Source organism: Cervus elaphus, chromosome 18 (genome assembly GCF_910594005.1).
Source record: "Cervus elaphus chromosome 18, mCerEla1.1, whole genome shotgun sequence".
Classification (NCBI taxonomy): domain Eukaryota; kingdom Metazoa; phylum Chordata; class Mammalia; order Artiodactyla; family Cervidae; genus Cervus; species Cervus elaphus.
In genome coordinates this window covers 113,339,025-113,364,283 of record NC_057832.1, presented here as the reverse complement: position 1 = coordinate 113,364,283, position 25,259 = coordinate 113,339,025, and the positions used below count along the sequence as shown (strand labels likewise).

General features: G+C 39.5%; 1 protein-coding gene across 4 annotated transcripts in view; it reads left to right on the top strand.

The window, feature by feature from the left end:
* TPK1 (thiamin pyrophosphokinase 1) overlaps positions 1-25,259 on the top strand; it is a 358,776-nt gene that overhangs the window by 164,574 nt on the left and 168,943 nt on the right. For all 4 annotated transcript variants that reach the window (XM_043871993.1, XM_043871994.1, XM_043871991.1 and 1 more), the window contains exon 6: positions 15,039-15,134. In XM_043871993.1, coding sequence (XP_043727928.1) covers positions 15,039-15,134 — 96 coding nt within the window. The remainder of the gene's footprint in view (positions 1-15,038; positions 15,135-25,259) is intronic.

The following is a 25,259-nucleotide window of genomic DNA, read 5'->3' as shown; positions in this document are numbered from 1 at the left end:
TTGGAGGTGTCAGCTCCTTGCCATTGGGCTGCTCACATCATGGCAGACTGCTTTCCAGGAAAAGAGGGAGGGAAAAGAAAACATGCATGCAATAGAGCTTGCCAAAACAGAAATCGTGGTCTTTTTTGTAACTTGATTTCATCAGTGATGTATCATCTTCCTGTCTCTTCTGCCAGATGTTGTTAGTCATAGAGATGAACCTTGGTAAATGTGCAGTAAGGCTGCACAAGGGCATCAATATCAGTAGGCAAGGATCATTGATAGCTATGTGGAGAGGGCTAACAAACCATCTGACTTAGTACTGATAAAGCCGATTGTTAGGCAATGGGAAAAATGTTTTCATATCATCACAGTGCACTCTTGGTCTTTAATTTGTAATATGTAACTTGATGGCTCAGATGGTAAAGAATCTGCCTGCAATGCAGGAGATCCCGGATGGATCTCAGGGTCTGGAAGATCCCCTGGAGAAGGGCATGGCACCCCACTCCAGTATTCTTGCCTGGAGAATTCGAGGAAGAGAGGAGCCTGGTGGGCTACAGTCCATGGGATCGCAAACTTTCACTGCTATGTAAGAAGAAAGAGGAAAATAAAAGCACATTTTCTTTCATTAGATCTTTATATGCATAACCTTCTTCAAGTTAGGTTACATCCCAACCACTTAATCATTAGTCTTTATGTCTATAACCCTTAATTATGTATTCCTTTGGGTTTTGGACAAGAAGTGGGGCAAGCTCTGATCCACTGCTTAATTCCATATGGTCCATGGGATAAGAACCAGGATGTACAATTTATGCCTCTTGTTAACATGCAGCAGTTTGAAAACTGCATATTTTAGTGAAGCCGTGGTATACTGCTGGATCCATGCCAAAGCATAACCTGAAATTTCAAATGAGTAGCAGTGTGACTTGTCACTGTCAATGTGTTTTTCCATGCTGATAGTTTTAATATTAAACATATAGATATGATTATAGTTGACCAGCTGATTGCTGTCCACTTCCCGAGGCATATGGTATGCCATTCTTAATTTATTCCATAAAGCCTCCTTCTCAGATAGCTGTGACATCTTTGTGTTTCCCCTTTTGCCCATTTGTCTTAGTTCTTCTCTGCCTGGTTCACTAATATGGACTCAGAATGAGGAATGTCTCTTACAGATTTTCCCCTTGATATTTTATTTTACTTCATATCTTTCACTTTCTGAGTCAGTCAGTGTTTCCTTGATTCAAGGCTAAAATCACCTACTTCAGTCTTTTTAATTATTCCATCAATCATGCCCTCATGTGTTTCAGTTTCCTGAGACCTTTTGAAGAAACTGTAATATCTCATGTAACTTCTGATATTCTTTCATTGTATAGTCTTTGGGGTCTTTACTGGATATAGGAGTGGGATTTTAAAGCATGCTTCCTTATACTTAGAATGTTTAGGAACTAGTTGCAGTATTTAATGTCTTAAAGAGTCACAGAATAAAATGTTTTTCCATAAACGTAGATGTGTAGGATAGAAGATAATAATATGTTATAAATATAATGATAAATGTAAAATAGTTTAAAATATAATAGACATTGAATTGTGTTATTTAGCCAAATTTTATGATGTGGAAACTCAGGCTCAAAAAACCTAAGGGACTTTAGGAAAATGATAGAGTTAAGACAGCTTTTGGATCAGTGTCCATTATATTTTTTTATGAAAAGAATTTTGTGAAAACTAGGATTCAGTTCCTAACCCTGCTTTTCAACAGATTACATACTTGGTCTGTTGGACAGGATTGTTATTTATGCACAAGGTAATTAACATCCCCAGGAAAGAATGCCAGCAAAGCAATGATAGTCAGTGTGAGAACCAGACGCTTTCCCTTCGCAGTTCCATCATGTCAGTGTCCTTCACCCCCAATTCTGGGGTAGCAAGAGTCGAACTGCAATAGCTGGGCTAGACAAAGAGTGACCAAACAAACCAATAGGTTATTAAATTATGTTGTCTTTGTCCTTTAGTCGCTAAGTCATGTCAGACTCTGCAACCCCATGAACCTCAGCACGCCAGGCTTCCCTGTCCTTCACAGCCTCCTAGAGTTTGTTCATGCTCATATCTATCAAGTCAGTGATGCCATCCAACCATGTCATCCTTGTCGTCCCCTTCTCCTGCTCTCAATCTTTCCCAGCATCTGGGTCTTTTCCAGTGAGCTGGCTCTTCATGTCAGGTGGCCAAAGTATTGGAGCTTTGGCTTTAACATCAGTTCTTCTGATGAATATTTTGACTGGTTTAGTCTCCTTGCTGCCCAAGGGAGTCTCAAGAGTCTTCTCCAGCACCACAATTCAAAAGCATCAATTCTTCGGTGCTCAGACTTCTTTTGATCCAACTCTCATGTCTGTACATGACTTATGGAAAAACCGTAGCTTTGACCATATGGACCTTTCTCAGCAAAGTGTTGTCTCTGCTTTTCAGTATGCTGTCTAGGTTTGTCATAACTTTTCTTCCAAGGAGCAAGTGTCTTTTAATTTGATGGCTGCGGTCACCATCCACAGTGATTTTGGAGCCCAAGAAAATAAAATCTGTCACTGTTTCTACTTTTTTCCCCCATCTACTTATCATGAAGTGATGGGACCAGATGCCATGGTTTTCAATTTTTGAATGTTGAATTTTAAGCCAACTTTTTCAGTCTCCTCTTTCATCCTCATCAAGAGGCTCTTTAGTTCCTCTTCACTTTCAGCCATTAAAGTGGTATCATGCACATATCTGTTGTTCAGTTGCTCGGTCCTGTCCGACTCTTTGTAAGCCCCTGGACTGCAGCCTGCCAGGCTTCCCTGTCCTGCACCATTTCCCAGAGCTTGCTCAAACTCGTCCATTGAGTCGGTGATGGCATCCGACCATCTCATCCTCTGTTGTCCCCTTCTTCTCCTGCCTTCAGTTTTTCCCACCATCAGGGTCTTTTCCGATGAATTGGCTCTTTGCATCAGGTAGCCAAAGTATTGAAGGTTCAGTTTCAGCATCAGTCCTTCCAGTGAATATTCAGGGTTGATTTCCTTTAGGATTGACCGGTTTGTTCTCTTTGCTGTTCAAGGGACTGCAAGGAGATTTTTTTTTTTTGCATATCAAGGTTGTTGATATTTCTCCCGACAATCTTGATTCCAACTTATAATTCATACAACCTAACATTTCGCATGATGTACTCTTCATATGTTAGATAAGCAGGTGACAACATACAGCCTTCCTCAGTGATCAGTGCAAAGACATAAGTGGAAAGATATCAGTGCAGAGATAAGAAAGGCATCCTCAGTGATCAGTGCAATAAATAAAGGAAAACAATAGAATGGGAGGGACTAGAGATCTCTTCAAAAATTAGAGATACCAAGGGAACATTTCATGCAAAGATGGGTTCAATAAAGGACAGAAACAGTATCGACCTAACTGAAGAAGAAGATAATAAGAAGAGGTGGCAAGAATACACAGAAGAACTGTACAAAAGAACTTCAGACCCAGATAATCACGATGGTGTGGTCACTCACCTATAGCCAGGTATCCTGGAACGTGAAGTCAAGTGGGCCTTAGGACGCATCACTATGAACAAAGCTAGTGGAGGTGATGGAATTCCAGTTGGGCTATTTCAAATCCTAAAAGATTTGTGCACTCAATATGCCAGCAAATTTGGAAAACTCAGCAGTGGCCATAGGACTGGAAAAGGTCAGTTTTCATTCCAATCTCAAAGAAAGGCAATGCCAAAGAATGCTCAAACTACCACACAATTGCACTCATCTCACACGCTAGCAAAGTAATGCTCAAAATTGTCCAAGCCAGGCTTCAACAATACATGAACCGTGAACTCCCAGATATTCAAGCTGGATTGAGAAAAGGCAGAGGAACCGGAGATCAAATTGCCAACATCAGTTGCATCATTGAAAAAGCAAGAGAATTCCAGAACGACATCTACTTCTGCTTTATTGACTATGCCAAAGCCTTTGACTGTGTGGATCACAACAAACTGTGGAAAATTCTTCAAGAGATGGGAATACCAGACCACCTGACCTGCCTCCTGAGATCTATGTATGCAGGTCAGGAAGCAACAGTTAGAACTGGACATGGAACAACAGACTGGTTCCAAATTGAGAAAGGAGTATGTCAAGGCTGTATATTGTCACCCTGCTTATTTAACTTATGTGCAGAGTACATCACGAGAAATTCTGGGCTGGATGAAGCACAAGCTGGAATCAAGATTGCCAGGAGAAATATCAGTAACCTCAAATATGCAGATGACACACTTTTATGGCAGAAAGTGAAGAGGAACTAAAAAGCCTCTTGATGAAAGTGAAAGAGGAGAGTGAAAAAGTTGGCTTAAAATGCAACATTCAGAAAACTAAGATCATGGCATCTGGCCCAATTTCTTCATGGCAAATGGTTGGGGAAACAATGGAAACAGTGACAGACTTTATTTTTTGGGACTGCAAAATCACTGCAGATGGAGACTACAGCCATGAAATTAAAAGATGCTTGCTCCTTGGAAGAAAAGCTATGACAAACCTAGATAGCATTTTAAAAAGCAGAGACATTACTTTGCCAACAAAAGTCTGTCTAGTCAAGGCTATAGTTTTTCCAGTAGTCATGTATGGATGTGAGAGTTGAACTGTAAAGAAAGCTGAGCGCTAAAGAATTGATGCTTTTGGACTGTGGTGTTGGAGAAGACTCTTGAGAGTCCCTTGGACTGCAGGCAGTTCCAACCAGTGCATCCTAAAGGAAATCAGTCCTGAATATTCACTGAAAGGACTAATGCTGAAGCTGAAATGCCAATACTTTGACCACCTGATGTGAAGAACTGACTCATTGGAAAGGACCCTGAGACTGTGAAAGATTGAAGGGACAACAGAGGATGAGATTGTTGAATGACATCACCAACTCAATGAATATGAGTTTGAGTAAGCTCCGTGAGTTGGTGATGGACAGGGAGGCCTGGCGTGCTGCAGTCCATGGGGTCACAGAGAGTCAGACACGACTGATTGAACTGATGAACTGAATGTTACACATGTAGAGGAGCTCTCGAAGTGCTTAAAGAATATGTTAATGTTAAGTGGTAGTATTTTGTTTTACTTAGCAAAATTGTTTACTTAAGAGCTTTTGAATAACTATCCTTAGTAACATTGGTTTAAAGGGATTTCTAGTCATTTCTTTTCCATAAATATATAATTTATGAATGTTAATTTGCTTCATAGTCAATGATAACATTCTTTTGAGTTTGACAATGCCTTGGGTTCAATTTTCTTTAAATTTAACAGAATCTGGACAGATGCTTTTAATCTTCAGTGAAAAACTTCTGCATTGCTCTGCCTAATCTCATGTATGTTATTATTTTCTCCTTAGCCGTGTCTCTTACCCACTTCTGCCCAGCCAGATGTCAACATATTTTAGACATGGTAATACTGGGGATCTTTATGACCCAGGGATCGAACCTCCGCCTGCAGGCAGATTCTTTATCATCTGAGCCACCAGGGCAGTCCACAATTAATTAATTTAGAGAAAAGGCAAGCTGGACTATGAGAAATTTAAAACATTAGCAAGTTTGACTCTTACGCCAGATGGAGAAAACTGTATAAGTATATAAAGCTCAATTCCATTTATCGGTATACTTTTTTAAGTGTAAAACTCACACACACACACACAGACACACACATCCCCTGAGTACAGTAATTTCTTAGGCTTAAGCTTTAAAACTAATTAACATATGCTGAGCTATAAAGGCTTTGTTAAGGGAATTATAGACAGGCAGTTTCCATTGACAACTGAATGACAGATTCTTCACTTTATATTCTTACAACTGGTTGGCTTCTGCTTATTAGCATCGCAGGAAGGGAATGATGAGACAGGCAGGGGACTTTATGTGAGTCTGTCTCAGGAATACACCTTCATTCTTGTGCTTGCCTCAATCGTAGTCCTTTCAAATTGTCTTTATTTTTCAAAGCCTGTTTTGTTTTTGATTTGTTTAGCATACTTAAGGCATTTGAAAAGGGGGAGCCTTTGCCCTTTAAATTTCTCTTTGTGATGCCATGGACTGTAGCCCACCAGGCTCTTCTGTCCATGGAATTCTCCGGGCCAGAATACTGCAGTGGGTTTTCACTCCCTCCTCCAGGGGATCTTCCTGACCCAGGGATTGAACCCAGACATCCTGCATTGTAGGCAGATTCTTTAATATCTGAGCTCTTTAAATTTCTAAGCACTCTCCAGTGCCTCAGCGATGACTCCAGGGCCAGGCCAACGTGCTGCTTCTCCTCTAACTCTGATCTGTGGGGTCTGTGTGACTGATTCTCTCTCCTCATTCATTTGGCTCATGGAACCCTCTTCTCATCAATTCTCCCCCAGGTTCTCCCCCGTAGCTGTTATGTATTCCTTCCTTTGTTTTTTCCTTGCAGAACCTGATTGATATAATTTTTATCATAATTTTAATTTTTATCATAATTCCTCCTTATCCTATTAATGTGTGGTCTCCTGCAACCTGAATTCTGTCATTCATTCTGGGATCCCAGCAATTAGTAGATTCTCATGAAAGTTTGTATGACTCGGCTATCTAATGCTGCTTTTAGATACTTGGTATAAAAAAGATTCACATGAAGTGCCACACAATATTAGTATAAAAAACACTTCTGTGATCACAAGCATTTGTGAAATTTGACAGTGTGTAGGTCCCTCTAGAAAATTCACCATAAACAGTATCATTTTAAGTAAGTTTGCCAAATTTTTAATTTTGTTTACCTTAGTATTATGCTTCTCAAGTGAGTTTGACTGTTGAGAAACTACCCTTTATCCATTAACAGTTAGGGTAGTATGTTGGTTTCTGAAAGGATGAAATATATTTGGACGCTTGTAAGTTTGTTGTGTTTCAGGTTTTCTCTACTTTTAAAGATTGGGGTGAGAAATTCTCAACGTAATCTTTTTTTTTTTAATGTGTTTATTTTTTATTGAAGGATAATTGCTTTACAGAATTTTACTGTTTTCTGTTAAACCTCAACATGAATCAGCCGTATGTATACATATATCCTCTCCCTTTTGAAACCCCCTCCCATTTCAACATAATCTTGAAAAGAGTAATAGGCAATAATTACTTTGAAGTGTTTCCAGAATACCAGACACTTTTATGCGTACTTTCATTTGTAAATTCATGTAATCCTTTGTTACTTTCATTTATAAATTCATGTAATTCTTTACAGCCTGAGCCTTCCCTGATGGCTCAGATGGTAAAGAATCTGCCTGCAATGCAGGAGACCCTGGGTTGGGAAGATCCCCTGAAGAAGGGAATGGCTACCCCCTCCAGTATTCTTGCTTGGAGAACCCCATGGACAGAGGAGCCTGGCGGGCTGCAGTCCATGGGGTCGCAAAGAGTTGGACACGACTGAGCGACTAACACTTTACTATTCCTTACATCACATTCTATCAGGTTGGAACTGTCACCTACATTTTACAGTTGACTATGGAAACACAGAGGGGTTGAGCAATTTACACAACCTTACAGAGGTCGGAAATGGTTTAAGTAGGATCTAAGCGGGATTCTGACCGCAGAATGCATGCACTTTTTTGGCCATTACACCGTAACTCTCTGGATGAAAAGAGAGTTTTCTCCAAGTAAAGTGAGAATCAGTTTCACAGGTTGAGGAAATCTTGCAGCTTCCTTTTGTGAGTATTCAGTTTCCCTTTTCTGTGTCTGCTGAGGTCTGAGTAATTGAACACCCACCCCCACCCCCCGCCTCCCCTGGATTCCTTCAGTGCTCCCACTCCTATCGCACCCACATCCTCGCTGTTTTGGGGAGACTTGGAAGAGAGCCAGTGGATACCAGTTCCATCCTTGGCATGTTTGTAGTGGGTGTGAAGGAACAGCCCCCGGACAAGACCAGATCTCTGGGTCTGCGTGCTTGTAGGAACATAATAAAGTAGAAGCTTATTCAAGCCTCCTAAGGGAGGAAGGATCTGTAGCTCTTTGGCTTGAGGGTTCCCATGACGAGCTCCACAATCCATAATTGACGAGAGGACTCATGGGACTTGGTATATAGTCAGACGTACAGCTGTGATTTATTACAGAGAGAGGCTGGGAAGCAGAATCAGCTAAAGGAAAGGCACTGCAGAAATTCTGGAGAAAATGAGTCACTAGTCAGAAGAGTCCTTTCCCAGTGGAGTCACACGATGCCCTTAATCACATTGTAAGAAGTGTGTTGTGTTGCCACCAAGGAAGCTCATTGGGGACTTAATGCCCAGAATTTACTGGGGGCCAAACAAACAACAAGCATAACAAAACAGGTTCTCAGTGTAAACCGTGTTGTTTGTACAAGTAAGTTAGGCACAGTGAGCCTCTGTGGGGGAAAGTTGTCTGTCAGTGTAGGGAACTGTTTACCGTTCAAGTCCTCCAGGACTAGTCCAAAGGGCAGCCTTGCAAGCAGGCTATAAAAAAGCATTCTGAGCCTGATGTGTTAAATCTTTTAGGCACCCTCTTCCACTGCGAACTCTTGACTCTGCTCTTAGCAAAGAAGCCATCATTTGAGACCTTGTGCTGTTTTAAAATGACGTTTGACTTCTGTTAATAGAAGTGGTGGTTTTCTTGTTTGAAATGTTTAAAGTTTTTGTTCAATGCCATGTTGAAAGGAAAGGTTATTTTACAACACCCAGGGCAGTGAAGATTATAGCAGATTAGAATGTCTCTCTGTGTTTGGGATTGAATGGAGAATTGCTGCAAGGTTAAATTACATTTATTCTTTTCTTTTATATACCATCTAGAAAAACAGAAAGAGAACACTTGATTATTTTAGGCAATCTGTTACTTAAGAGTTTTTAAGAGTTTAATCATGTGACATTCTTGCTGAAGAAATTGTTTCTCATCAGTTGTCACTTGATAATTTCTACCTTGAAAAGTAGCAATGTTTTTAGAAGTCTGGTAAATAAAACTGAAGTAGCAATCTACCACAGTATGCTTTATACAATAAAGAGGAAAGTGGGAAATAGTTACTTTTGTGATAACATCTCTACAGGGTAAAAAGCCAATTTTCATACCTGTATCAAGGCACATAGATCATTTAGATTCCAATTGGCTTTATGTAACTATTCCCCTTCTTAGCAAATTTGAGAACAAGTTTGGGCTAATTTTAGATCTCTATCTTTGATTATTCGGAGTATAAGTCATTTTGCTTTATGCCTCCTGTTCTCTTAATCTGGCAGGCTATTTCTTATTACAGAGTTCTGGTCAATTCAGTTTAATAAAAGATTATGGAACTTCATTATTAAAAATGTAATATATTCAATTCTTTAAGACTCTTGAGTATATCTCCCTAAATATTTTTGAACGTATCCCAACAAGATGGCATCACTGACTCAGTGGACATGAGTTTGAGCAAACTCTGGGAGATCGTGAAGGACAGGGAAGCCTGGCGTGCTGCAGTCCGGGGAGTTGGACACAACTTAGGGACTGAAAAACGACATACAAAAAGAAAGACTGCTTCAGTAGTGGATAGGGGAAAATAGTGTATGGGAGCTAGAATTTTAAGACACTGCAAAACTCATATTATATGATTGCTTTATTTTAAAAAAAAATTACCAATATTCTCATTTGATGGGATAGTAAATTTCTTGTTTTCAGAGTCAGCTTGAAAGGCGATCTTGACATCTTCTTGCCTCCTCCTCTTCACCCTTGATTGACACCTGTTTCCCCTCCCAGAACCGTCCTTTTCTGTCATATTGTTCTTTACCACCTCAGTCCTCAGTTGGGCAGACCGCTTCTAGTACCAGCCCTGCTTCACACTCCAGAATTGTCTTTCTTTTCCCTTCCTCTCCAATGACAGTCTTTTCCTTAATGATTTGTTTGTAATTAAGGAGGAAGTATAGCAAGTAAATTAATTCACAGTAAGAAATTCATGATGAATTATCTTTCCTAGTATTACATTTTAAAAGAAGAAACTTTTTTTATCCTCATACACCAGTAGGAATGTTCGTATTTTCAACCTTCCTAGGAAACACCCTGGCAATCTATCAAGAGTCGTAAAAAATGTTCTTATAACTTTTCCAGTAGTTTCATTTTTAGAATTCAAGTCTAAGAAAAATAATCAGAAATAAACCCTTCTATACAGAGATATTGATCAGAAAGATATGTTTAATAGCCAAAAAAGTGAATTATATCATAAATGATAAATATAGCGACAATATAATGAGTTAGAAATGCAGAAAAAAAGGAAGGAAAAGGATAACTAAGCATTCACTGCCCATTTCAGATGTTTGTGGGTACGCTGAGTCCTCCAAGCCTTGGGCTACAATGTAAACAGCGTGGAATCAGGCAGGTTTCATGTCTGCCTGACAGTTAAAGACTTTTCAGGTGTTTAAAACTGGGGAAAACCAATTAAATAAAGATTCATGTAAATTGGGCTGCCCTGGTGGCTCAGACAGTAAAGAATCTGCCATGCAGGAGACCCAGGTTCAATCCCTGGGTCAGGAAGATCCCTTGGAGAAGGAAATGGCAACCCACTCCAGTATTCTTGTGTAGAGAGTCCCATGAACAGAGGAACCTGGTGGGCTGGAGTCCACGGGGTTACAAAGAGTTGGACACAGCTGAGTGACTACACTTTTCACTTTTCACTTTTCATAAATTATAAAGGCATTTTTCTGCTTAAACCTTCCAAAATACCCAAAGTTTATTGTAAACAGGGTTGAGTACAAAGCATGGTAGGTGAAGAGTATGGGCTTCTTTGATCACATACTCTATTCTTATCAGCTGTGATAAGTTATTTATCACTTGGGCAAGTTATTTAAGCTCTCTGTACTCCAGTATTCTTGCCTGGAGAGGCCATGTGGACAGAGGAGCCTGGCAGGCTACAGTCCATGGGGTCGCAAAGAGTGGGGCTTGACTGAGCGACCAAGCACATACTTCAGTGTACATACCTTAAAATGTGACAATTACGTTTACCTTATAAAGTTATCTTGAGATTCAAGATCATAATTCATATAAAGTGACTCATATCTCAAATAACAAGACGTGTAATCAAATTTTACTCTTTATTATTGATTTCAATGAGAAAGATAATTATCAATAGATCACAATTTTAATTATCCTATTTTAAGAGAACCTTTAAGGTTCTCTGATTTTTCAGAGAAGTAAGTTATATATTGTTAGGGCTAAAACAAATCTCAGTTTATTGCAAAGCACTTTAGAGTGGGCATTGTGGCGCTTCATCTTCAGAAGATCCTTTTTAGGTTAGAACAGATTCAGAATAGCTCTGACTTTGACACAGTGAAATTTGTAATGTCAGTCCGTCTTTTTCTTTCCAATTTTAGTATCAAACACAATCAATTAAAAAAAAAGAATCAATAAAATGTAGTACTGGAAAACAATCCATTTTGAAAAAAATGGTGTATTCATAAAGCAAACTATTTTTTAGAATTCTTATTTAAATTTCTATTTGTAGAGTGAGAAAAATTACACAAGAAAAATGCATAATATGAGATTGGAGCTACCTGCTGGCTCATAAAACACTAATTTGTATCCTAAAAAATATATATCTTAAAATCATATATGTATGGTGTGTGTATATATATATATCAGGCAACTGAGAAAAATTAGAGATAGTAGTAGTTGAATTTTATGGTTTATGCTTAGGAAAATTCCTCTATATCTTAACGTAAAATACACATATCTAATGGAAACTAACATTGGAAACTGTTTATTAGAATGTTATATACTTTACTCATGCATCCAACCTGGGCTGGTGATCTGTCACACCCTAGATAATATGCATGTTTCAATGCTGTTCTCTCGAAACATCCCACCCTCGCCTTCTCCGACAGAGTCCAAAAGTCTGTTCTGTACATCTGTGTCTCTTTTTCTGTTTTGCATATAGGGTTATCATTACCATCTTTCTAAATTCCATATATATGTGTTAGTATGCTGTAATGTTCTTTATCTTTCTGGCTTACTTCACTCTGTATAATGGGCTCCAGTTTCATCCATCTCAGAACTGATTCAAATGAATTCTTTTTAACAGCTGAGTAATATTCCATGGTGTGTATGTACCACAGCTTCCTTATCTTTAATTGGCCAAGTCTCATATCTTGAATATCTTCATAGAGCCCAGTTCTTATGACTCCAGGGAGTTGAACTTTGTTCTGTATTACCAATAATTACAAATAACTATGAGCATATTTCTATGATTTTCTTGTCTGCAGGATCATGATAGTTTTTCATCTTTACTTTTATATTTTTCCTCTTCTAGATATTAATATGTTATCTTAAGACCCGGAAGACAGTGAAAACATCTTTCATTGGCCAAAGACCTATGTGTTGTGTTGTAGGTGACCTTTCTAGGTGTCAAAAGCTGCCCTGAGTGGACTCCTGGAGCTGTTTCTACTTCTAGTGAATTTATCCTTATTCTGTGATAATATTAGGATCATTTAAACTAGTCAAAATTCTAAAAAACTGTGGATGACTGATAAATGCTTTTGGTTAGAGTTTGTAGGCATTTTTAGTTTATTTAGATACAGTCTGAATTTTTCAGTGCTGGTAATCTGTCTCTGCGTCCTTACTTAAACTTCTCCATGTGTCCATCTGAAGTTGATGAAGTAAGATTTTATTCAAGCCTAAGTCTTATAGTTCAAGTAGCTTTTTTATTAATATTCTGTGGAGCCAACTTTAGAGATATCATAAGACCTGGGCTTCTTTAGAGATATGGTAAGAACTTGCAGCTGCTGCTGCTAGGTCGCTTCAGTTGTGTCCGACTCTGTGCGATCCCATAGACGGCAGCCCACCAGGCTCCCCCGTCCCTGGGATTCTCCAGGCAAGAATACTGGAGTGGGTTTCCATTTCCTTCTCCAATGCATGAAAGTGAAAAGTGAAAGGGACGTCGCTCAGTCGCGCCCAACTCTTAGAGACCCCATGGACTGCAGCCCACCAGGCTCCGCCATCCATGGGATTTTCCAGGCAAGAGTACCAGAGTGGGGTGCCATTGCCTTCTCCGGTAAGAACTTGGGGTGGTAGTAAAAGAATCTGCCTGCAATTCAGGAGACACAAGAGACGCAGGTTCTATCCCTGATCAGGAAGATCCCCTGGAGGAGGAAATGGCAAGAATACTCCAGTATTCTTGCCTGGAGAATCCCATGGACAGAGGAGCCTGGTGGGCTACAGCTCGTGTGGTTGCAAAGAGTTGTACCTGATGGAGCAGCAAAGCATGTGTGAAGACCTTGGTCTTTCAGTTATCTAGGAATTTGTTCCCATGTCATGGGAGTAAAGAAATAGGATTTCTAAATGTGACCTGCTGATAATTATACCTTGCTGTCCAGTTTTTTAGTCAAATTAAACTTCTTTTTATTGTCTTAATCTGCAAACTGTTATAGTGGGACTACATAGGTGATGTCTTGGATTCTCTTTAGCTATAATGTTTCCTGTGGATCTGTGTTGATTCTGGGACGATAACAGTGAAAGCAGATGATGATCTATTAGGCATCTCTTTTATTGCTATTTCTGTTTGCCTTTTTAGTTTTGTTTCCCTTTGTTGGAGTGATTATTTCTCTGGTTAGTATTTAAAAAAGGAAGATAATCAATCATTGTCATATTTGGCAATAAAATAAGATGCCACGCTGTCCTACCACATTTGCCAACAGACCTTTTCATTCCTCAAGAATTTTATTTATTGAACACTTAACTATATAGCACACTGGTGCCAGGCACTGGGAACAGTAGTAAAAATATAAGTCCTGCCCTCCAGAAAGTTTCAATGTAGTTTTTTTGGTTTGTTGACAATCTAATATCCTCTTCTCTGATAATATTCCTGTATGCTCTGGCATATTCTTGTGTCTTTTTCTTTTTTTAGGGGTATTAGCCTGAGAGAAGTCAACTTTATATCCTTGCTTGGCCATTATAGTAAATTTCAATGTTCTTTTAGGGTCAGGAAAGTATTTATCGATGATCTTGTAAAAATGACATATGCATCTTTTAGGACATAATATATTTTTGAATGATGAGAAATTAATTTTTTCATTGGTCACTACATTGTAGGACACTCATAAATGAATGAAGCACAGCTTGAGCCCAACACCTTTCAAGAGACCTTGAAGTTAAAGAAGAACCTTTAAATCTACTGCGAATGGTTTCTGGAATAATTTAAGAGCCAGTATGGGTGTTTTGTATCCTTGAGAACTCTTTGAATGGCAACTTTATATACTAGATTACATTTAACTTTCCCTTACTCAGCTGTTTGTCAGAGACGTCACATTGTTTTATTCCTGAATTACGAAGTCCAAAGTCTCGCTGTGCTCTGGTTTTACGTACCTTTGCCTCTGTAAGACATTGGAGGAGAAGGTGTCATTTCAAAAACACTGTTTCTCGAACCGTCTCAGTTCACTAGTGCCAGAGAGCTGGCACTTTTGTGGCGTTACAGTTATAAATATATTTCAGTGTTTTTCACTAGGTAAAATATCTGTTGTAGAGGAGACAAAGAACTTATAAATTAACTTCATTATGTCCCAAAGATAATCCGAGAGGCGTGTTTACACAGGCCATCTCTCTCCCTGCTTCTTTTTAAGTGGGGGAAAAAGGTGTTGTAAAGGAATTTTATAGGACAGCTAACTTGATTTTACTTAAAATATAGTTCATCAGTTCATCATTAGCTCGGTATTAGTTTTTCTATTCATGTACATAAACTTAGTCTGCTCAAAGAAACTCAATGTTTATTAGAAGTAGTTTCATTTTAGTTTGAATTCATTTCACTGTGAGTATATTTTGTAATACTCATACCGATGTCCTTATGTTAATCTTGAATGTTATCACAGCAGTGAGTTTTAAAGACCATTAATGTAGTATTATCTGTACTTTTTTGGGGTAAAATGATTGTCATAATCAGATCATTATTTTGGTAGTCCAACATCATTTCTGAGAGATCCTGTTATGTGAAATAAGAAAGATAATGATAATGATTTTAATGATCAAGGTATAACACAGGCATCATAGGATACGTGTGATGCTCTCTCTCTACTTTTATAGCTCTTGATCTTGTTCCTCGTTCGACATCATTACTAACTTCTACCTTTTATCTTATTTAACACAGGGCTGTGAAATTATTTCAACTCCTGATCAAGACCATACTGACTTTACCAAGTGCCTTGAAGTGCTCCAAAAGAAGATAGAAGAAAAAGACCTACAGGTAAGATCGATGCCTATTTGGTGGTTATGAATCTTAAACCAAGAATGTGAAAAATCCTGTTTTTACTCACCTGAAATCATTATTTGCTTTTGTGCTGATTATTTGGTTTCCCTTGTCAGGTTTCTTCAGTATATGAATAAATCTGTACTTAGTTGCCAAAACATTAACGTGTGCACTCGAATCAGAGGTCCAGATTTAGAACCTTCCAGTGAGTGGTGAGGTCCCAAAATGGGTGAAGTGGACCTTGTCTATAGCAATCAAAACTGACGGCTCATTCTGAGCCTAAAGGAAGTAGCTGCTCTCCACCCCAAGTTGGTTGTTACCCTGCAGAGCTGTATATGTACGTATGTGTATTTATATAGTATGTAGGCCAGACCAACAAATATGGCCTGGATTTGGCCATCCTTGCAAATTCTTATTTAAACAAATAAAATATTGTTGACCTTTTTTAAAAATGAGAGAAGTGTCTGTTACTTTGCATGCATGGGCTCTTTAAGGTATTCAGTAGTGATTTTCACCTAGCATCCAAGAGTATAATCATATAATTACATCATTTAGCTAATGCACACATTTGTATTTTTTAATATTTTACAGTATTTTGACAGTTGTTGAAATGATATGCAAACTTTTTATAGCCTTTATTCAGTGAAGATCCACAAAATTAAACCTGAAGCGTTGAAGGACAATTGACTTATTTTCCTGGGAAGGAAGGGAGATAAACTGAAATGCGTGATCCAGTGTGTTGTTTTATTTAAATTTTTTTTTTTTTTTTTGTGGCTGTAGGGTCTTAGTTCCTGGACTAGGGATCAGACCCATGCCCCTTGCAGTGGATGCATGCAGTCTTCCCACTGGACTGCCAGAGAAGCTCCCAACATGTCATTTTAAAGGAAGAATACAAGGACAACATCTCTGTACATTGGGATGGTTTTCAAAGTACAGCAGGATAGTGTTTCAGCCTTTCCTCAATAATCGTGTGGGAAAGGACCAATTCAGACCCAGTGCGGGCAGATTTCACGTCTGCTCCCTTCATGCCTTGGCTCTGGGTAGCCTTTGCTTTCAGTCTGGTCTCCCTGAGTCTCTGCAGTGGCTGCTTGTAGCAGTTTCTTCACGCCTTCACATCTAGAGGCATTGAGGGGTAGGGGTGTCACTTGCCACCGTCCTTAGACCTCAGTCCTGAAATTTCTCCATGAATCTATACTTGGTTTCAGCGCAGGATGATGAAAGTTACCTGACTTTCTGGGACCAGAGTAGAGAGTGGGGTCAACCCCCGAGTCTCACACAGTCTAACTCCATGGCTGGTACACAGTGGTGGGACCGCCTAGATGGTGGACAGGCACCCCTGATAAAAACTTGCTCCTTCGCAGAAGGTCTGGGAGGTTTATTCTAAGGTATGTTTACTAAGCTGAAGGAGTCGATCCTTTGGTCCCTTTGAAGGGGAAAGCCTTTTGTAACCATCATTAGTTGACAAGTAGCTCACTCTACATTCTCACCACAAGTAATTGAGTGAACATTTCTCATCTCTATGGTGGCTTGAGCTGTTCCAAACGTGCCACTTGCAGCAGTCAATTGCTGTAATTATCTGTTTAAGGAAAAGGGGAAACAACCTACTGAGAATTATCGGCTTCATTGAGACATAGCTGATGTGGAATTTCTTAGAAGAAAGTTCTAAGTCTTCACAATAGTTTCGGTTTTCCTAGTGCTCCCACTGGAAGCTGGGAAGCCAGTGATGTTTGTTGTGTCTAACTGATAGTATCTGTATACAGTGTTCAGTCACTGAATCACAAAACAAACCATCCTGTCTCACTCTACAACAAAGTCTAGAGAGAGCCTCAGGCTGGGAGGCAAGAGTAGAGTAATCAGTATTCTGAACTATGAAACAAACTGGGCAAAATGTTGTCCAAGCCATTGCAGGTCCAGAGCAAGAGGACCTCTTCGAGGACACCTGCGTTGTTCAGAAAGGACCATATCCTCCTGCTCCCCTGTGCTTAGGCTGGAGGCTGCCGGGGAACCGTGTGGACCCAGGGGTAGGCTGTGGTGTATCATAAAGGGATTGCTGCTGGGCGAGGGGAGCCAGCTGCCCTCCTTACAGCTCAGTGGGGAGGATGGGAACAGGGCACCTCCGTGGCAGACATGCTTTGGGTCCAGGGCGTTCCACATCCTCATCTTGAGCCCCTCTTTCTCCTTGTTCCTAAAAGATTCTAGATTCCCCCTTCTCCTTTGCCTTAAGGTGTTTCTGTACATGTTGCTCCCTCCCACTAGAGGAGGATTTTTGAGAAAATTTTGATTTTCTTGCCAAAGCCATGATGGTGGGGTCCTGACATCCTCATGGAGGACTTTTAAAAAATATTCATTGATTTATTTGGCTGCCCTGGATCTTAGTTGTGGCATGTGGAATCTTTCATTGTGACTTGCGGGGTTTTTGTTGTGGCATGTGAGCTCCCAGCTGAAGCATGTGGGATCTAGTTCCCTGATCAGGGATAGAACCTGGACCCCTTGTTCTGGGAGCACAGAGTCTTAGCCACTGGACCACCAGGAAAGTCTTTCAAGGACGTTCCCCACCATCGCTCTGGGTTACGCTCGGCTGCTCTACATTTCTATGCTTCCCTCTTTTCTCTGTTCAGATACTCTGAATACTTTTGATAATTGTGTTAATTATTTCTGTTCGCTAAGGCCTTTCTTCCCAGCTTGACTATATAGCCCATGAAGCTGAGATCAGGTCTGTCTTGTTCATGGTCAGATGGCAGCACTTCGCACATGAGATGCTCGGGGAACTCACAGGAGAGCAGAAGAGGATGCATTTAGGGGAGAGGCTTTTAGAGAAGCCTGGGACATAAGAAAGAAACAGGAGTGAGATGGCGAAGGGGAGAAGGTGGTGGCCAAGTGTGGCAGCATACAGACAAGGTGGCTGGCACTCCAGTGAGGCGACAGTGTTGTTTTGAAGAATTTTAAGACAGAGACTTTGTTGTTAGAAGCACGGTTAGGTCAACTGAACACATAACTCACAATGAAAACTATACAAAGTAGCTGTTGTTCAGACTGGAGAAGATGATTATGTTAAATCTGAGGACTCTCTGTGGGCTTTCCCCTGAGTTTATGTTTAACCTGGGAGTGACAACATGGTCTTTGATTTAATATAATAGTAGGAGAAAAGCAAGATTAGAGACATTAGAAGGGAAAATCATAAAAGATTCCCCTCCGCACGTTCTCCTGCCCTCAAGTGAGATCACCATGAGGGCTTTTACAGATTTCTTCCTAAAATACACATGAACTATATCAGAAAATCCTTTTTATTTCCCTGCTTAATAAATCTTAGAAAATTATCAAACATTTCTGGTTTTCCACTTACTAAATTATAAATATGAATGTGTAACCCAAATGTCTATATTTGGTGAGTCCTTATTAGCATGTATGTTAAAATATCAGCTATAGTATAAATGAATTAAAGTAGTATTTAATATGTTGAGGAGCCATACTATGTAACATATTAGAACTTTGTAGAATTTGGATTAGGATCTGTCCTTATCCTTAAGGAGTTTACTATCTAGAACATGAGGTTAATTATAAAAAAAGATTTCCCTAAATTGCCTTATTTATTATTTATTTACCTATTTAAAACCTGCTCCTCCCGAACTTTTATTCCTCTGTGAAAGGGTTCTGTGATACATGCGGCTTTTTAATGCTTTGCTTTTATGTTGCCACATTGTTTATCTGTGACTGAGTCATGAATAATACATTATCAGGATGCTATCTGATATGACTGAATTTTCAAAGAGCAAATATATTTTTTGATGCTATGATACACATTTGAGATCTAAATCCTGGAATACAAGGGAAAACATTAAAAGCTATTGCTCCAAGTTTCAAAAAATGTAAGACATACATTGTTTAGGGTGAAGCAGGAAGATATCTAGATGATAAGGCACTAAGAATAATAGTTCTTCCAAAATGTAGGTTGGGATATTTCCTAGAATTACATGGCAATAGAATCAGTTACTTTAGTTTCTGTTATTTTAAAGAGACTTTGTATTGGACAAAATGTAGGCAGGAAAGTTGATGTTAATTTCAAACTGTATAGATTTCAACTCATACGAGTTTTATTTTCTAAAACCTCAATGCCTTTTTTTAACCCTTTATACTATGTTATTTTTATAAACAGGTTTTTTTAATTAAATGACATAGGATGCTGAATAAATAAAGTATTACATAGTGAAAGTGAAGTCGTTCAGTTGTGTCTGACTCTTTGCAACCCCATGGACTATAGCCTACCAGGCTCCTCTTTCCATGGAATTTTCCAGGCAGGAGTACTGGAGTGGGTTGCCATTTCCTTCTCCAGGGTATCTTCCCAACCCAGGGATTGAACCCAGGTCTCCTGCATTGCGAGAAGACGCTTTACCATTTGAGCAACCAGGGAAGCCCTAAGTGTTACATAAATAAGAGCAAATGCCTAAATTTTATATACACAGAGACTAGTATTAGTGACTAACTTAAATATCCGAAAGATTGTGGAGATAATCATTCACCAAAGAGGACAGAGTAGAAAGACCCTGAGCTTACCTTTTCTCTGGGGCACATCAAAATTACAACTCTTTACAGAGCAACTATCAGTGAAAAGCACTGAAACCCACCAGAAAAGATCTATAGAAAGAAAACATAACCAGACAGCTAGGAGGGGCGGAGTCTAGTATAGTCAAGACTCATACCCCCAGGTGGGTAACCTGTAAACAGGAGATTAATTACAATTATAGAGGTTTTTCCCCAGGGAACAAGGGTTGTGAACCTGGCATCAGCCTCCCCATCATGGGGGTCCTGTGACCGGAAGATGAGCCCCCAGGATTTGTGGCTTTGAAGGCCGGTGGGGCTTACTTTTCAGAGACCATGAGGGCTGTGGGGAGATAGATACTCTAATTTTAAAGGGATCCAGGAGAGAACTAGTCATTTGAAAGGTGCCTGAATCACACCTACCTGCTGATCTTGGAGAGTTTTAAACTATTTTTATCCACTAAATGTCAGTATTGGACATGATTATTTTGTAATGGACTAATTTTTTTTTAATGTTCATACTAAATAACTGTTGCTGCTTATCAAATTTAAGACTAACTGTCTGATTGGCTAACTCATTATATCTGAGTGGCTCAGATGGTAAAGAATCTGCCTGCAATACAGGAGACCCGGTTCCCTCCCTAGGGTTGGGAAGATACCCTGGAGGATGGAATGGCAACCTGGAGAATTCCATGGACATAGAATTGGACCATTTTCCCCCATCACTTCATGGCAAATAGATGGCAAAACAATGGAAAAAGTGACAGACTTTATTTTGCGGGGCGCCAAAATCACTGCAGATGGTGATTGCAGCCATGAAATTAAAAGACGCTTGCCCCTTGGAAGAAAAGCTGTGACAAACCTAGATAGCATATTAAAAAGCAGAGACATTACTTTACCAACAAAAGTCTATCTAGTCAAAGCTATGGTTTTTCCAGTAGTCATGTTTGGATGTGAGAGTTGGACTATAAAGAAAGCTGAGCGTCGAAGAATTGCTACTTTTGAGCTGTGGTGTTAGAGAAGACTCTTGGAGAGTCCCTTGGCCTTCAAGGAGATCCAGCCAGTCCATCCTAAAGGAAATCAGTCCTGAATATTCATTGGAAGGACTGATGTTGAAGCTGAAACTCCAATACTTTGGCTACCTGATGCAAAGAACTGACTCATTGGAAAAGACCCTGATGCTGGGAAGGATTGAAGTCAGGAAGAGAAGGTGATGACAGAGGATGAGATGGTTGGATGACATCACTGACTCTATGGACATGAGTTTGAGCAAGCTCTGGGAGTTGGTGATGGACAGGGAGGCCTGGCATGCTACAGTCCATGGGGTCTCACAGAGTCTTACATGACTGAGTACTGAGCTGAACTGAGGAGACTGGTGGCCTACAGTCCATGGGGTCTCAAAGAGTTGGACTCAACTGAGCAACTGACTCTTTCTATCTGATTGGACTAATTACTTTTTCAATATGATAAAATATGTACAGAAGATAGTTGTATGATAGTTCTCTGAGAAGTATTTTCCAAGGTACTGTGATGTCGTCAGTAAAGTCCACTCTGATGAGCTGATATCTTTGTCAAGATTTCAGTCTTATCTGAAGTAAAACAATAAATCTGTTGTGTGTGTAAATGTCTTCTAGAGAGGAATAAATACTGTGTTTACATGAGCGAAACCTAGTCAATACCACCTTAAAGTATCATAATAAACATCATCAGTCATGATTCAGAGCAGAGTAGATAAGAGAGACATGAAAGCTAAATGCAGTGGGGTGAAATGTGAATAAAGTCCAGAGTATCCTTAATAGTGGTGCCCCAATGTCAGTTTTAGTTATGACAGATGTGGCGTTTTTGTATAAGATGTTAGCACATCATTGACAAGGAGACTTTTGCAGAAACTTAACACCTGTGGCCAGCGATTTGTTATGTGAGTGTATATTGAAATACCTCAAGTCGCAAAAGATATTTTAATATGTGTCTGGTCAGTGAGTTAACATCAGTGGGAACTGGTGATTGGTATTGCTACCTGAACTATCTTCACGACTTTTCCCCAAATCTCAAATTATTTCTAAGTAAAATGTTTATTCAAAACATATTTCAGTGTCTTCAAGATGCTATAACTGGAGAATGGTGTTATCTTCCTATGCCATGTGTCATAGTAAAATAGAACAGAAAGGCATGAACTTCAATCAAAATAACTTTCTGTGGACTCTTTCAACTTTAAAGTGTTTCCTCAGAAAGTTTCAAGTCATGTCTGCTGCCCGTTTAGGCAGTTATTGGACATGAAAACCATGCCTGCTTGAAAGTCTTAGCTAGAAATTGGTGTTTTTAAACTACGTGACAACCCAGATCCTCTCAACCATTCCAGTTTTCCCAAGAGACCAGAGTATGGTAAGACTCAATCAAGGATGTGATTTCGTCAGGATTGGCTCTTGAAGGAGTAACCCTGTTTGTTCCTGTGTTCCCTCCTGACCCATCAAAGTCTTGTGGTCTTCATCACCACCTGTGTTTTCTCCCTGGCTCTTCTTATATTGATATTCTGTCACACCTGCCTTTTACTTCTATCTTGTTTCCCTGGGCTTCAGTTATCATTCTGTGCCATTAATGCTCTAACTTATGTCTCTAATCCTGAACTTCAAAGCCTTATTTCTAACCACTAACTGGAAGGCCAGAGGAACTTCATTTCAGTGTAAACCAAAATTCATCATCTTTCTCACAAAATCTCATTTTCTCTGTCTTTATTTTCTGTCTCATTCAGTGCCACTGCCATCCATCCGCCTGGCAGAACCTGAGAGTAACCTTATATTTTACTATCCTTGCACCATCCCTCAATGGCTAGTTGCAGCTGCTATAATCCTACAGACATCTCCTGTGCCCACTTTGTTCCTTCCAGCCTTACTGCTGCTGTCTTAGTTCAGACCTTTATCATTTCTTACCTGGGGTATTTGACTAGTCTTCTATTTGCCCCATTCACTCCATTCCCTTACTAAAATTTATAGCCTCTATTTTAAATGGATATATGCTTTAAATCTTTTCTCCTAGTTACTTATTCAATAAATACTTGTTCAGTGAATAAATTTATTTCCAGTAACATCAAGGCAGATTCCAAAGGACATCCTGGCAAACCTCAGCTGGCATGTATCCTCTGAAAGAATCTTCTCAGTAGCAGTTCCTACTAATTCTCCATGACACGTGTCCAGATTCTTTATATTGCTTGTTGTCTGTACCAGTTGTAAAGATTGAATATGTTTATTATGAAAAGTATTGGTCTCCAACACATTGTAATTAGAGGTTATCTCTGATGCTTGGGGTAGGCTGACTTTCTTTCCGCTGCTTGACTGGTTCTTTAAGACTCAGCTCTCTCATCTGTAAAGTCAGAATAATAATGTGCACATACCAGGGGGTTATGAGGCAAAGCACTTACTGCAATGTCAGCCACATATAAAGTCCTTCATAAAAATATAACAGCAGCTGTGGTGGTATTAATAGTCATATATTGTTATGCACCTTAGCTCTTGTGATCTTTTATAATATTTTATATAATAGGATATATTTTATGTAGTATATTTGTATGTTTATAGAATATAAATATAAATTTTTATGTAAATGAAATATAAAATACTCTAAAATATATTTTATGTATTTCACTTTGTAAAATATATTTTATGTGTAATAGTTATATATGAGGCTTCCCAGGTGGCTCAGTGGTCAAGAATCTGCCTGCCAGTGTAGGAGATGTGGGTTTGATCCCTGGGTCAGGAAGATCCCCTGGAGAAGGAAATGGCAACCCACTCCAGTATCCTTGCCTGGAAAATCCCATGGACGGAGGAGCCTGGCGGTCCATGTGTTCACAAAGGGTTGGACATGATCGAAGCAAAGGAGCATGTATGCAGGCACATAATTATATATAATGGTGTTTACCTTATAAAATATATACATTCATCTATTTTATAAAAATTAATATAAATATAAATAAGATATCTTTTATAGAATATATGCATAGTTAACCTTTTGATTTTATAATAAATTTCATGGAACAATATGATATTAAAATTAGATAATGTTTTTAGCAATCAGACTAATTAAGTTTATAGCTCTGGTTCATGGACTCATCATTTTCTTTTTTTTTTTTAATGACAAAAATTTTTTTTTAATTGAGGTATGACACGTTTCATGTGTACAACACGATTTGATATTTGTATAAATTGTGAAATCATCACAGTAAGTCTAGCTAACATCCTAGCATTGTTTCTTTTGGATATACTCTAGTTTTATGAGATTTCTTGTACTATAAGACACATGAATGAAGCAGAGGGCTCCTCACAGGTTGCTGTGTTTTCCAGGGGAAGTCTTCAGCCTTCCGTATTCCTGGGGAACCAGTGAGAATGGGGTCGGTCTGTTTAGTGGTGGGATCCACCCGCAGGACGATTGCACAGCTCTGCTGATCACGCCTGGCCTCCGGCCTCGATGGAGAGAGAAGAGGGGTGGCGTGCACTAGCTTCTCCCAGCTTGCACGTGCCTTGTGCTCACTGCGCGGTCACCAAGGGACGTATTACCCAACATTTGTCAAAAGTTGGCTTCAGAGTTCCCAGAGTAGACTTTCTTCTCTTAGATACACTATGGAAGCTCCTGGGGATCTTCTGCTAATAAGCTTAATGAACTTTCATGTCGTACCTGCAGCCAGGTACCTGTCAGTACCTGACAGGTCAGTACGCTATGATTTGGTGGCCAAACCAATGGCCTCAAATAGTCTACATTCTAATAAAGGAAACATATAGATGCATCACCATATACTAATTCAGACTGTCATAGTTGCTGTGGCTTGCCTTTTCAGGATAGTTCCAGCTTTTTAAAAAGCAGATTTGTTTTGTATAGAACTCTTCTCTGCTTCACCTTTTACTTATTTAATTTTTATTTATTTAATTTTTATTTATTTATTTACTTGAAACCTAGACAATATTTTAAAAAGTAGAGACATCACTTTGCTGACAAAGATTCGTATCATCAAAGCTATGGTTTTTCCAGTAGTCATGTACAGATGTGAGAGTTGGGCCATAAAGAAAGTTGAGCACCAAATTTTGATTGACACTGGAGAAAACTCTTGAGATCTCTTGAGAAAACTCTTGAGAGTCCCTTGGACAGCAAGGAGATCAAACCAGTCAATCCTAAAGGAAATCAGACCTGAATATTCATTGGAAGGACTGATGCTGAAGCTCCAATACTTTGGCCACCTGATGCGAAGAGCGACTCATTGGCAAAGACCCTGATGCTGGGAAAGACTGAGCACAGGACGAGAAGGGGGTGACAGAGGATGAGATGGTTGGGTGGCATCATTGACTCAATGGACACGAGTTTGAGCAGAGTTTGGGGGATGGTGAAGGACAAGGAAGTCTGGTGTGTTGCAGACTGGTGGGGTCGCAAAGAGTTGGACATAGTTTAGCGACTGAACAACAACAACAACTCATTAATTTGGTTGTGCTGGATCTTCGTTGCTGTGTGCGGGCTTTCTCTAGTTGTGGAGAGTGGGGGCTACTCTATTTGTGGTGCGTGGGCTCCTCATTGTGGTGGATTCTCTCATTGCAGAGCATAGGTTCT